The sequence below is a fragment of the Primulina eburnea genome, chromosome 1, assembly GCF_022965805.1.
Source record: "Primulina eburnea isolate SZY01 chromosome 1, ASM2296580v1, whole genome shotgun sequence".
Classification (NCBI taxonomy): Eukaryota; Viridiplantae; Streptophyta; class Magnoliopsida; order Lamiales; family Gesneriaceae; genus Primulina; species Primulina eburnea.
In genome coordinates, this window is record NC_133101.1 from 4,935,284 (window position 1) to 4,950,882 (window position 15,599).

At 35.3% G+C, this 15,599-nt stretch overlaps 2 protein-coding genes across 2 annotated transcripts; both read left to right on the forward strand.

Moving 5' to 3' along the window:
* The first annotated feature begins 2,373 nt into the window (after positions 1 to 2,373).
* LOC140823622 (lysine-specific demethylase ELF6) lies at positions 2,374 to 11,179 on the forward strand. Its single transcript, XM_073185066.1, is given in 9 exon segments — positions 2,374 to 2,509; positions 2,687 to 3,858; positions 5,203 to 5,281; positions 5,459 to 5,526; positions 5,848 to 5,998; positions 7,152 to 7,711; positions 8,115 to 8,408; positions 8,848 to 9,194; positions 9,196 to 11,179. Coding segments are annotated over 8 exon segments (4,332 nt in total). The 5' UTR covers positions 2,374 to 2,509; positions 2,687 to 2,696; the 3' UTR covers positions 10,867 to 11,179.
* A 2,997-nt stretch (positions 11,180 to 14,176) lies between these two features.
* Positions 14,177 to 15,188, forward strand: LOC140823630 (GCN5-related N-acetyltransferase 8-like). The gene has a single exon (XM_073185077.1). It carries the CDS (start codon positions 14,250 to 14,252, stop codon positions 14,964 to 14,966), a length of 717 nt encoding a protein of 238 aa, XP_073041178.1. The 5' UTR covers positions 14,177 to 14,249; the 3' UTR covers positions 14,967 to 15,188.
* Positions 15,189 to 15,599: the final 411 nt, after the last annotated feature.

Genomic DNA, 15,599 nt, shown 5'->3' on the forward strand with positions numbered 1-15,599 from the left:
CTTGATCACCGTCATGTTTCTTCTTACGGCTAGAACCAATCTCCTGGTCTCCGCGGAAAGGAAAAAGAATTTCACTCTCTTCTTTTCGGGAAGAGTGGATTAGTGAAATAGTTGAATGGTGATCCATTATTTTTATTTTTGTATGTCATTTTATAGTTTAATTAATGGGAACGAGATATTGCAAAATTGGGTTTATACAATAGAATCACTGACCTGTTACATGTTTTAGTGTTGTAGAAATAACTTGTAAATCATTTCAAAAAGGAAAAAAAGATCAAATCATCATAAATCTAATCTTATCATATTTTTGTTTTACTTCAGTTTAGCATTGTGGTAATTATCTTTTAAGTGTTTATACATGTTTAGTAAGATTGAATAAATAATATTTTTTTAAAAAATTATTCTATGGTTGTATTTATAAGAATTTTAGTTCTATGTTGAGGTGATTACAAATTATTTACATCTTGCAGATATTATGAAATATAACAATTTGCAAAAATCCATTTTACATTGAATTTGACGGGGATTTGGAATTGAAAATATCATTTTTAGTGTTTCGCGAGATGAAATTTTAAAATGGGATTAGTATTTTATAGGGTTTGATGTGATTTCATTTTACTAATTAGTGATATCTTTACAAAACTTGTGAGATTTCATACTATTTTATGGGATTTGAGTTATAAAAAATAAAATAAATCATAATTAGAAATAGATTTATGCAACCTTTTACCTTCTCAAATTCATAAAATGCTATTCATATTTTATTTTTAAAAAAATTCTATAAATTATATATTTTTCTTGAAAAAACTTCATTATTTTTTATACTGAAATATAATATATCAAATTTGACAACTTTGTTTTTAGTTTCTTCTTGATAAACGTTATATTTTTCATTTGGAAAAAAACAATTTAATAAACTTATTTTTTTTGAAAAAAAATACCATAAAACATCGTCAACTTTAAAAACAACCCAAATAAATTATAGTCTAAACAATTATTTCAATTGATTATTGAAATATCTTAGTAAAAATCATCTTTATAATTCTCGATTTTGATATAATATCTAAGATGTTTACATAAAAATTACTTAATCTCCTAAATATTGCATATATCATACATTATTTTTGGGAGACAAATCATATCTTTCGTACGTTTTTCTTAGAGTGTGTTTGGCAACCAGGATTTGGGAGGATTTCATGTGATTTGGATTTCAAAATCCTATTTTTACTGTTTGGCAAGATGTTAAAAAAAAAAGGATTCGGATTTGCTTAGGATTTCATGGGATTTCCACAAGTATATCCAAATCCCATCAAATTTGATAAGATTTGGTGGGATTTGGATTATAAAAACATAAAATTATTTTTTTATTCAACACATCATTCTCCATCCAAAGTTTCTAAATGGTTAAACTTTTTTTTCCTTTTAACTTTATTTAGAAGTTGAAAGATTTTGTTTAAGTTTTACAAGTTTCTTGTGTTATTTACTGATTAATATAATAACAATTATAGTAATTACCAAAGCCTCTTTTTACGTTTAATAAATGATTTCATGTTAAAGTTTGAAGTTGTTTGATGATTTTTTAATTATTATTTTATGTGCACTGTGATTAATAAATAATAATTAATTTTTGAATTTACAAATACAAATAATAGTGAAGAATTATTAATTTTTAAACTTTTTTTAGTTATTTATGTTATATGATTTCTAAGGGTAGTTTAGTAAAATTTTAAAATTCTAATTTCGAATCTTTTTTCTCCAAACAAAAAATGGATTTGTAAATACCATTTTTAAATTTTAAACCAAACACCAAATGGAATTTCAAATACTTGAATTTCCAAATCCAATTCCAAATCCAATTCCAAATCCAACGAAATCCTCTCAAATCCTAATTGCCAAACACACTGTTAGGAGACAAATTGAAATATGATACATGGGATGTTATACGCTTCAAAGTATTTGAATTACATTATTACTATCAATTATAATTTTTTTTTTTGAAAAATACGTTATATCTTACCATCGATATCAGGCAAAAATTTGTGTGAGATGGTCTTACGGGTCGTATTTGTGAGACATATATCTTATTTGGGTTATCGATGAAAAAATATTATTTTTTATGCTACGGGTATTAATTTTTATTGTGAATATAAGTATGGTTGATCCGTCTCACAGATTAAGATTCGTAAGATGATATCACATGACACTCACTCTTGATATTAAGACGATTGTTTAATAATTGAATTAATAATACTAGATAATACGCAGCTGCACGGAGAGTGATGGACCGAAAGATTTGGATATTTATCCCAGCAGGGCCCAATACCAAATATCTTCCACTAGCCCAGTAACAGTGACCTAACCATATGCTAATGGTCGCCCAGGCGCAAGGTAACAATCTCACATTCTGTTAGTCTATTCTGCGCATTCCCAAATCTTAACCTAGTCTCGCCCCCTTCAGTTCTCTGTCGCTATTGAACTCCAGCACTTCTCCATAGTATTGAAGCTACAGGTCTTACTGTTGTTCTTAATTTGCGCTTTTGAATGTGAATAATTTCCCTCTTGTGCATAGGTTATTTCTTTCTGTTGTAACGGTATCTGTTGTAAACGGTAGTGCATTATGTGCAGTTAACATTGAAAAGGTTCGGTGTATTCCGGTGGTGGTTATGGTGTTGATGTGAATTTTTAGGGTGGTGTAAATGAAGAAGGTGGAAATACCTAAATGGCTTGAGGGGTTGCCGCTGGCGCCTGAATTTCGGCCTACGGACACGGAATTTGCTGACCCGATTGCTTATATATCCAAAATAGAGAAAGAGGCCAGTGCTTTTGGTATATGTAAAGTAATTCCACCTTTTCCTAAGCCTTCGAGGAAATATGTACTTCATAACTTGAATAAGTCACTTTCCAAGTGTCCGGAGTTGGGTTCAGATTTGAATCTTGTTGCATCATCGAAAATGGATATTGCCGGGGATGAAAGTTGTGATAGAGGTGTGGATGGTGGGGAGTGTAGGGCTGTTTTTACTACAAGGCAACAAGAATTGGGATGTGACAAGGGGAGAAGGGTGAAGGAGATGGTTGGAGATCAGTTACCAACATATCAAAAGCAAGTTTGGCAGAGTGGAGAGGTGTATACTCTAGAGCAGTTTGAAGCAAAGTCAAAGCATTTTGCTAAGAGTCAGTTGGGCACTCTAAAGGAGGTGAATCCTTTGGTTATAGAAGCCATGTTTTGGAAAACAGCTTCTGAGAAGCCCATTTATGTTGAGTATGCAAATGATGTGCCTGGATCAGGGTTCGCTGAGCCAGAGGGGTTGTTGCATTATTTCCATAGGGGTAGGAGGCGGAGAAGGAAAAGGAATTCATTCGACCGAAGTAATTTAGGAAGCTCTGATAGCAATAATAATCAATTGGGTCTATCAAAAAATATTAATTCTGGTAACGATTCAGGTAGCAATAACACTCCTAATTTATGTAAGGAGACTGCAAATTCTTTACAACCTGTACAACCCCATCAAACCGCTGCCTTTTCTGTGAATAAGGATTTTGACAGTAGTATTGAGATGCATGGTACAGCTGGTTGGAAGCTTTCAAACAGTCCTTGGAATTTGCAAGTAATAGCACGGTCTCCAGGATCATTGACACGTTTTATGCCTGATGATATTCCTGGTGTTACTTCTCCCATGGTTTATGTTGGAATGTTGTTCAGCTGGTTTGCTTGGCATGTGGAAGATCATGACCTTCATAGTTTGAATTTCCTGCACATGGGTTCTCCAAAGACTTGGTATGCTGTACCGGGAGATTATGCCTTTAATTTTGAAGAAGTCATCCGGCTTCATGCCTATGGAGGAAATATAGACCAATTGAGTGAGTAACAACTTTTCCCTGAATATGTGATTAAACTTTTGCGTATCAAGATGATTTATGTTGACTCTGGTTTCTTTCCCTCAATCCTTTTATGCTGCTAACTTTCTTTTATTTTTTACTAATGATATGCTTTTCGCTGTTTATTCAAAATTTATAGATTTCTACTTGATTATTGGACAAAGATCATTATCCTTACGTTGATGTTGATTCTGGTCCAACATTGCAGCTCTGTAGTTCAGTAATAACTATTTTATGATATCCATTCATGACAAAAAGGTCACGACACATGACTGAGTAGAGGAAGAATTTGCTTCTTTGGAAGAATGTCAGGCATTATAAACCTTTACCTTGCTTATTGAATCATTTAACCTAGTTTTTAACATGCGTGGTTCCGACATTTCTGGGAGATTTAAACGGAACTTCTCTTTAATTTTGATGCAATTCTTTGGTTTTTAGCAGATTGTTCCTTAGTCATTAATTAATACTAGTGTTTTACACATGCACTCACTCACACACAATGCGCTTGTTTACCGAAATTAAATGTTTTAAAAAAGAAAAAAATAATCCCCAAGCAGTTACATAAACATGAAGGTGGGAGTTATTTTCAAATTTTAAAGCACCAAAACAGTGGTACAACTTGTGGAAAAGTAATATGAGGATAAATAGAATTACTAAATTGCACATTTCATCTAACTTTTTTTTTTGAGTTGGGATTAATTTTTGACGTTTTCTCAAGTATATCAAAGGTAGTTACTGTACCACCCTCATTACTTGAGAGTTTTAAACTATGAGTAACTTATATTGTCAAGGTTTTGTCAAATTAGGACTTTGGTTTACTGGTTGACATTAGAATCCTTACAATCTGTTGTTCCTGACCTAAAGAGATCTCTCAGCCTTGTGTGGAGTGCACACATAATATTGTAGTGATAGAATTCTTGCTTAATCTCCACCCATTTCTTGCGTTTTCTATTGTTTTTCTACAAAAGTGAGTTTTTATGTCCGATGCTGGCCTTGAAAGAACATTGGTCCATTTTATGCATGAAAATGCTTTCTCAGTAGGTACCTTATTTTAAGATTCAAAGAAGTTTCCTTGAGCTGTTTATGTCTTGTTTGAAAGTTGAATCAGCCTTATCTCTCCTAATATAAAATTTGCTTCGACTTCTTAACCAGTTCTGCTCTTGAGTATCAATGTTTTTCATAGGAAGAGTATTTCAAATCCATTTTCATAAATGCAAAGCTAATAATTGCATTCCAATGGAAAGTGTAAATTAGATTGATTCAATCATTTTTTGAAAATATGAATCAGATTGTTTCACTCAGATGCAACTACTTTGTATTTTACAGCTGCCCTATCTCTTTTGGGCGAGAAGACCACGATTTTGTCTCCTGAAGTTATTGTTGCATCAGGCATGCCCTGTTGCAGGTGGGTGGATTTAGTTTCTGTATACTTTTATATTATTATTTTGTTTTCTATTCTTCTCGCCTCAGACGAATTAGAGGATGTCTTGCATGGTTGTCAGTTATATGTGATGGAGGCTGATATAGTAGCAGTACATTCAATTGAATTATTCTCTGCTAATCTTAAAATTCTAAAATTTAGGTTGGTACAGAACCCTGGTGAATTTGTTGTGACTTTCCCAAGGGCTTACCACACTGGATACAGCCATGGTAATTACTTATTACTTTGTCTGCTTATTTGACTGAAGTCTATCTTATGTATTTACTGATTAGTTTTATCATATTTTTGTATTCTGTACATTGTAAATTTAATGAATACACTTTTTTATATGAGCGACAGCTCGTTGGGTTTTTTTCAATTGCAACTTGATTGCTCATTATCATAGCTCAATATCAACTTCGTCCTTTTCTTTGCTAATATTTTGATATATATACGAAATTTTACTTATTTTCTGTTACACATTTGCATGTTTCTTTAAATCATTTTCCTTGATCTTTACAGCTTGCACTTCTCTGTTTTTAACATTTTAGGTTTTAATTGTGGAGAAGCAGCTAACTTTGGCACACCAAAGTGGCTTACAGTAGCTAAGGAAGCTGCTGTCCGAAGAGCTGCCATGAATTACCTTCCTATGCTTTCTCATCAGCAATTACTTTATCTGTTGACCATGTCTTTTATTTCAAGGTTAACTTACTAACTCTATTTCTCTTACTACTGTATAGTGTCGACCAAAGACTTTTGATTTCGATCTGTAGAGATTACATTTAACATTTGCCTAAATGTAACATGTAACTTGCTTACTCCTGATTTTCATGTACTCAGATTGGATTCTGATTTCAAAATGATCAACTGCTCGTGATGTCATTAGTTCCTTTTCTTAAACCATCCAAGGTCCCAATTTTGAGTTATGGTGTCAAATGTCAATGGTGGTTTCTTGTTGTAACCTATTATGTTGATTTCCTTGAATAATCAAGTAGCATGCCAAAGCGAATTGTACATGATTTCAGAAGAGTGAGTGGTGCAGTATTACCCACTATTGTGTTTTAAGATATAGAAAAAGGATAACTCAGTTTCCTTATATATGGTGTCTCCAATGCACAAGTTTTCTGCTCGTGTTTACTCTCTGAATTTATCTGTGCTAATGAATTGAAGTTTTCTTTGAATCAAAATATCCGAGTAGTAACTTTCTAACAATGCGTGAAATTTTACCTGGACTAGAATGTTCTTGAAAAATCAGTATTGTCGAAGAAAGAGCTGTCCGTGAGGCTTGTTAGAAGTTCTTTGGAGGAAACTCCTTGTAAGCGAGGCATCGGATCATTAATTATCACTTGCCAAAGAAGGATGGGACAATAATCTTTTAGGTTAATTTTACGAAGTAGTGTTCATTAAGCAAATAACTGAAATAATAATGTGTTTAGTTGCATATTGTCCCGGACTTGAAACAGCCAAAGAATATTGTTTCCAGTAGCTCTCTAGAATGGACATGCGGTTGGACATGTGAATGTTTCAGTTCAAGTAGCATATTTTGTGAAAACCTGTGAGCGATTCATATAGCTTAGGGGAGAAGATCAAATATTGGTTGCTCTTGGGCACATGGACAAAGATATCAACAACTCATCGTTTAGGTTTTTTTAATTCGATGTCAAACCGTATCAGCATTACAATGAAAATAATTTCCTATGAAGAAGGAAAATTCATATAAAGAGGGTGTATTGTTTGTTCACATGTGTGTACCTGTCTTTTTCAGTTTAATATGATAACTCTTTTAATTCAAGGTTCGAGATGCTAAGTTGATTGGAATTTCAGAACTTTGACAATGGAGTTAATTGAATCACAGAATACCAAGATCCTTACTGCCTGGCGCACGTAGCTCACGTATGAGGGATCGTCATAGAGAAGAAAGAGAATTATTAGTAAAGAAAGCATTTGTTGCAGATATCTTGGATGAAAACAATCTACTAACTCTTCTCCTTCAGAGAAATTCCTCTTACCATGCAGTGTTATGGGATGCAGAACTGCTGCCATCTTCAAGTAAAGAATCTCAGTTCTGCCGAGATGCAAGCGATCGAACATCTGCATCAACAGTAAAACCTTTTCCTGAGAATGAAGATAATCTCGATTACATTAGCCAGTTGAGCAAGTGTATCAATGCAGTGGGTTTCGATCTTAATGATGACGGCCTGGCATATGATTTTCAAATCGATTCTGGAGCTTTACCCTGTGTAGCTTGTGGCATTCTAGGTTTTCCATTCATGGCTGTTATGCAGCCATCCGAGGAAGCATCTAAAAAACTTTCGCTTGAAGGTATGCTTGTTACTCCAGGTGTGGAGGTCGTCAAATCTTTGGAATCCACTTTCCTTTCTGTCCATGGTCAAGTGGACAAGGAGTGTACTAAAGGTACAAGGCCAAAAGCTGTGTAATTTCTCTTCACCACCTTGTCACCGTGGCATCTTTTAAACTAAGAAAGTGTTAAAAGTGGCTTTTATGTCGAAAACTGGCACGATAAATGAAAATGTTTGATGTGCTTATGCTGCATACCCCGATCCATTATTTGCGGTGTGTTAAAGAGTACTACTTACCTTCTAAATAAATTTAAATTGACTTTTTTCAGGCCCTATTGATTGGCAGGACAAATTTTTTCCTTTGCTCTCTTTATTATGGTGATAAAAGTAGGCTGCTGCTTGTTAGGTTTACTGGCTAATTTTTCCTCATTAGAATCTAGCGCCTCTCCAACTCACATCTATAAGATGCCTACTTCATCTTTTGTATGTTAAATGTGCTCGCATCTTCACTTTTGTAGGTAAAACAGACAAGGCTAAATCAAATCATAGGAATGTAAGCCATGTGAATGAAGCCGCAGTATCAGTGGCTGAATCAGGTCCATTCATATGTTCATCCATGGAACAATCTCTAGGCCCAGAGCTTTCTTCACCTTCGGAGATTGAAGTTGATTCAACTGTTGAAATTACAAAGAGATGGAACATTTCAAATGCGTTTTCAAAGCCACGGATATTCTGCCTAGAGCATGCAATGGAAATCGAAGAATTGTTGTGCTTGGAAGGTGGAGCAAATGTTCTTGTGATCTGTCATTCAGGTAATTACAAGCTTATCAATTTGTGCATCAGAATGGTAGAGTATAAAAGCATGATGAGGTCAATTAACTTGCCCAAATTTGAAAATCTTTGCTGCTAGGCATGAACCTCTACGAGGTGTGTGTTTCTTCATGCCAGAAATACCTAAAATTAAAAATGCCGATATGACCATCATAAATGAAGAGGGTAATCACAAAAAACACCCCGAAGTTGAATATTGTTCATCCTCCAATAAATCAGTTACCACTTACCACTCTATCCTAATAACATACAATTCCATCTTAGAGCGGAACACCGTCAATTTGGGTGAACATGATGTTTCATACCTGTTAGGCTACAGCCGGATTCTTAAGCAATAAAATGAATGGAATTATAGATTGCATGCTCCTTTTCATTGTTGTGAGCATAAATCTGTATGTTGAAGCTTTTTAATTTGTTTAGACTTTGAGAAGATAAAAGCCCATGCTGCCGTCATTGCTGAGGAAATCGTAAGTCCTTTCCAGTGCAATGAGGTTCCTCTAAACACTGCATCTCGGGAAGATTTGAACTTGATTGGTGCTGCAATTGACAGTGAGGAACAAGTTAACCATGCAGGAGACTGGACCTTCCAGTTGAACATCAATTTACGAAACTGTGTGAAAGTCAAAAAGAGTTCTTCTTCGAAAAAAGTTCAGCGTTTATTGACTTTGGGTGCATTGTCTTGTGATGTAACTCCTGTGTCAGTTAAGCCCTGCCTCAATTGGCCATCCAGAAAGATTCGCTCGAGGCGCCAAGTAAAACATGTTGCCAAGGAAACAATCTGGTTGCACTAAGGCTGTGGAGGATGTGAAAACAAAGTTGGAGCAACCAGTGGTCTTGAACGTAGATAATATCCTTCATTATTCGAGGCGAAAATATAAACATCGCAGTTGTGGAGGAATAGGAGGGCTGGCAGACACAAATAACGTCATCTTGCAAGATATTACAGACACCAACCACGTAGATCCAGATACGACAGCTAAAAGCACGACTATAAGTACTGCTATCAGAATTGAAAATGGTGGAGACGTTTCATCTGGGCCCTGTGCCTCAGCTGCAGAGGGCAAATCAGAAACACTTCATGACCATTGGATGCTTTTGCCAACAGGAGGCTTTTTCGGGAATTATCCTCCATCCGAGCTTGCAAATTCACCTGTTATGTCTCTACCAGTGATTGTGAATTCTGAGTCACAAGCTGCTGTTTGTTCTTTAAATGAACAGAAAGGGAAGGACAACTTTGAAAATTCATGCCACGATTCCCAGGCGCATGAAGTCACAGGATCTGGTGGTAGCATAGAGGAAAAGGTGTTGATTCTTGAGAATTCTGATGATTTACCAAAAGCTGAAAATGGGATTTGTCGGGCTATAGAAAATGAAACTTTGACAGACAAACAAATAATCGATGATATTGTTGTAGCAAGCAAAAATGACTTTCAGGTTGCAGAAAATGATCTTGAGAGCCATTGTAACATTCAATCTGATGCAAATGATATGCTGGAAGAATGCTGTGGACGTGCTGACTCCTCTGAGTCTTTGAACGATGACCTTCCTCCAAGATGGGACGAAAAGCAGGAGGAATCCTTTGCCGATCAACTTATCTTAGACAGTGCAATGTTAAAAGCCTCGTGTTCGGGAGAACCACAGGGCATTCAGGCAGATGGAGACAATCAACACCAAGGTGTTTCTAGATTTACTGAACTTGTAAATGAATCGGTTTCTGCTTTGGCTGAAGAACTTCAGGCCCCATGTAAGACACATGACACTGTAGAATCTTGTAATGATAGTGACAACGGATCATTGCAGGAGAAAAGAGAGTCAGATGATTCGAACTCCACCATGGCTCATTCCAAATCAAACGCCAAAACTGGAAACAAACGGAAAAGAGAGATCGACCTGCAAACAGAAGATCAATCCCTTGTCGGAGGCTTTATTAAAAGCCCCTGTGAAGGTTTGAGGTCTAGGACTAGAAAAGATGCAAATCACAAGAACAAGAAAAAACGTGTTGATGTCACGGTCACCATAAAGAAGCTGAGAAATGCGACTAATGATTCAGTTTCCTGCAAGGGTAAGAAAGAAATACAAAAGGGACGTCACAAATGCAACTTAGATCGCTGCTCTATGAGTTTCCAGACGAAGGCAGAGCTCCTCCTGCACAAAGGAAACCAGTGCCCAGTCGAAGGATGCCGGAAAAAGTTCAACTCCCACAAATATGCAATACAGCATCAACGTGTTCATGATGATGACCGGCCTCTTAAATGTCCATGGAATGGTTGTACTATGTCATTCAAATGGGCTTGGGCAAGAACAGAACATTTACGGGTGCATACCGGGGAAAGGCCATATGTGTGCAAAGTTAAGGGATGTGGCCTGACTTTCAGATTCGTATCGGATTTCAGTCGACACAGGCGAAAAACAGGGCATTATGTTTGCACAACCAGCTGAGAACCTCTAATCCTGATGAGGATTATTAGCTTCTTGAAATCTCATCACCCCGGCAATGAAACTTGAACAAATGGAACACAAGAATTATAGGTATGGTGCTAGAGTTGTCGAATGGTAGGGTAGTTTAGGGAATGGATGGAACCGTGTGAAGTAAGCATTTTACTTTTTTTTTGCTGATTTTTTTATTGTAGGGATAAATATGATCTTCACTCTCCTGCCTTGTTCAAGTTAACGTGAAAGTGCAAAAAGTTGGATCTCCACAATTGGTATTCACCAAATAGCAATTCTTGAAAATGCCCTTTCAATTTCTTTACATTTTTTTCCTCAAAATATCTTAAATATTTCTCCTATAAATATGAATTTTTAATTCTGTCCGCATAATGTTTGTCAAATAATTTAAAAAGGTTGTATGTTTGATAATTGGGAAACCATCCGATTCCAGTTGGCACTAATCCACAATTCCAATCGTTAATTAATTTACACGTATCGAATAGGCTAATAAAGTTTTAGCGTTACGTGTTTCTGTGCATTGAAAAATATATGGATTGTACTGATTTCTTTCGACTTTTTTTAATATCCATTGCTGCAATTGACCATTAAAATAGTCAGCAATTGAATGAAGTTATTTGAAATATGATTAGATTATGTGTGTATCAATTTGACACAAAAGTTTAATTTCAATTTTATGGAAATTGCATGATATTTATTATGTAACTTTGATGAACAAGCTTAATAGTAATTTTCATATATCTCTACATATTTTTTTAACATTTCTCCAACTTCTCTTATTTTATCTCAAAGTACTACATATTTTTTTTCCAGTTCTTACAAATTTTTTTAAAAAATATATATTTCAAATAACTAAGTTCAAGTTCCGATAATTACTAATAAATTGTCATGAGTCGATCATTTAGTTTAATATAAATGCTACGTTCAAGACAGTTCATGACGAATCAAATTTTCTCTGAATCCGTCGATTAAAGAGAGCACAAAAGTGTTTCCCACTCTGGGTTTTCTTTGATTTGCATTGGTTTGAATTTTACCATTCTCTGAACCAACTAGTGAAGAGTGATTAGCCCCCGAAAGAAGAATCCAACCTCCATCAACATGGAGGGTTGAGCAACTGGCTCGCCCTTGCTTGAGGGAACTTTTAAACGGAACTCATTCCAATGAAATGAAACGAAGCAAAATCCTATTGTATTTCTCATCGTTTGATCCTAAATCTTTTCAAATTTCAATTAAAATAATATATCTTAACAATTATATTGATATCCAACAATTTTTTTAAAAATAATATTGATTAATTTCAATTTAAGTTTAAAATAAAAATTCCAAATTGTGTGAGTCTATTTAATATTGAGTAAAACGTGTTACAATATATGATGAATATGTAAATGTCAAGAAATTTTTTTTAATATTGTAGAGGGAGATTTGTACCAATTTAGAAATGAGACCTTGTCTCATCGAGACATAAGAACCTTGTGTTTGATTTATTTCTACAAATCTTTTTTTCATTTGAAATAAAAAAAAAATGTTACTCCTTCATTTTTAATTTTTTTTTTATCAAATTGTATTTCTACCAATTTATATGCTTCCCAAATTATAATTATTATATTTAACTAAAATTTACATCGCTTATCGATTATACTACTTGATACTCCAGGGATGAACCCATCAAGATCCGGCCCAAAATCTCGGCCCATTTCTGAGGCCCACAGGTGACTGGCCCATGACAAGCCCAGGTATTCTCCTATAAATACCAGGTTTGAGCGTATGATAATGGATTGAATTCAATATTGTTTTCAGCAGCACCCTTAGCTGCTCCCCCTATATATCCTCAGTCACTGACTTGAGCGTCGGAGGGGCTACGCCAGGACACCCTCCTGGCCCCCTCTTAACGGTCTTTTTCTTGATTTCAGGCTCAGGGTCATCTTAAAGCCCACGTCTGATCTAGTGACGCTCGTTGGGATCGGACCCTAGATTTCCCGTGAGTATCACTACTGTATTTGAGAAAAAATATATTCTTTGTCTTGTAATTTACATATTTTTTATTGTTTCTTGTTAACGGTAAATTGTATTTTTAGTCCATAACTTATATATATATTTTTTTTACAATAAATAAAAAATGTACTTTTCTCCTACAATTTACTGTATTTAAATCAAAAGTTTCTTTTTGAGATACATTTTTTTTCCCCCGAAAATATCACTTCTATAACAATTTTGAAATATCCATTCGAATATATTTTCATATGATTTAACATACATAAAGAAATATAAATTCAAAACCTAATATTAAATATAATTTTTTTCTTCAATTTTTTTTTCTCAAAATGTTACTTCCCAACAAAAATATTAGAAATAAGACCAATCATCCTATATATAAAAGAGTAAGATATAAATAGCCATAAATATAGACGTGTATAACATATAATTTATGGCAAAAACTTGTGTAAGACGGTCTCATGAGTCGTATTTGTGAGACGGATCTTCTATTTGGGTCACCCATGAAAAATTATTACTTTTTATGCTAAGAGTATTACTTTTTATTGTGAATATGGGTATGGCTGATCCGTCTCACAGATTATGATCCGTGAAACGGTCTCACATGAGACTCATTCATAATTTATATATGTTGTCTATCTAATATTTATTTGGCAAAAACTTATCTGAGACGGACTCACAGGTCGTATTCGTGAAACGAGTTTCTTATTTGGGTCATCCATGAAAAAGTATTATTTTTTATGCTAAAAATATTATTTTTAATTATGAATATGGGTAAGGTTGACCCGTCTCACAGATTAAGATCCGTGAGACAGTGTCACTTGATATCCACTCTATTTATTTAACCATAGTAATTCGGGTAACTAACTATGGATGTCACTTTGGACTTTGGATAAAAAATTTGAAATTACTTTTTTTTTTGGGTGAGTCCATCACACAACTTAAGTTTGTTTATTGTGATTTATCTTACTACAGCATAATTTCGAAAGTTTATACAATATGCCTTGAGTGGTTTATGACTATTATATTAACTGGAAGTTTATCCAATATACCTCGAAAAATGTCGATTGTGAAATCTCATGTTGTAATTTTTTTTGAAATATTATAAATTTGACATGTTCAAGTTTTGATATATCTTGATATTTTCATAGATCTCATTATATTTGTTTTCAATCACTTTTTTCTGGGATTAAATCGATTATGATAATAAAAAATTATATATAATAACTTTTATGCAATATTTATGCTACATTTAATTTTTATTTAAAAAAACTTGACTCAATAAATATATATCCTTTTGCCAGCAAACGTTTGTATGCTGACACCAACCCGCAAAATATTCGCCAACTTCCCTTCAAGAATCGTCGACAAAACCTCTGAAAATGGCAGCCGCTGCAGCTCCACCTCCTCCGCCGTCAGCCGCCGCCATCACCTTACCGGGATCCATTCCAACTGGCCATACACTTTTCACGCGCATCCGCCTCGCTACAAATGAAGACGTGCCCCATATCCACAAGCTCATCCACCAAATGGCCGTATTCGAGCACCTCACCCACCTCTTCTCCGCCACCATCGACTCCCTCTCGGAGACCCTCTTCCCCCCACACCCTCTTCCGCCATTCACTTCCTTCACCGTCTTCCTCCTGGAACTCTCCCCTTCCCCGTTCCCACCAGCCCAGAACAACCCCCATTTCACCCCGCTCCTGAAATCCTTCAACCTGGACCTCCCAGTTGAAGACCCGGAGAAGGAGAGTTTCAGAAGCAGTGCTGTTGATGTGATTTTTAATGACGTTACCGTTGGTGGGTTCGTGTTGTTTTTCCCCAATTACTCCTCGTTTCTGGCGAAACCCGGCTTCTATATTGAGGATATCTTTGTAAGGGAATGTTACAGGAGGAATGGATTGGGCAAGATGCTGCTTTCTGCAGTGGCTGCGCAGGCGGCGAAGATGGGGTACGGGAGGGTGGAGTGGGTGGTACTGGATTGGAATATTAACGCCATTACATTTTACGAGCAGATGGGGGCGCAGGTTCTTCCGGAGTGGAGGATCTGTAGGCTCACCGGTGAGATCCTTCAGGCTTATGCTCATGTTAACCTTTGATTTTCCTTGTGTTTACTCTGATCTTTATGGCGTATTTTAAATAATAAAAGGAGTAATCTTGAACCTTGAGCTGATTTCGAGAGATTGTGGGAGTGTTATACGGGAAACTATAATGTATTCGACTACTTGTATTAGCATAATTTTCAGAATTTCTTGTTAAAGAAAGGAGATTGTTTTTCCTTGCCTATGAATCAAGTGCTTTACACCGAGGTTAGCTGTTTACTGAAGTTGGCGTTATCATTTAATGGAATTCTAGCTCGAATTTATCATTTACATAATGTTTTTGCGTGTGAGTATTCCACAAAACACTGGATTAGCAGCTATGTTTTGTTGTTGCAAGTGCTGAAACTATTGATTTATTACTTTGGCAACAATGGTGTTCCACAATTTTTCAAATCAAATGTGTCAATTAAGTGCATCTTATGATCGATAAATCATTGATTATCGAAATGTAAAAAGATTCGACCTTTTCGAAGTGCCTTTGATTAACTAATGGTTGGGCAAGAACTCGGTTTTGTTCTTAACTATTGTTGTATCTTGCAAGTCAAATAAATTGGTGGATCAACAATATCTCAATCTTTGGTAGTCCCATGAATATTCTACTGTTTGAAGTTGCACAATATCTGTTTTCTG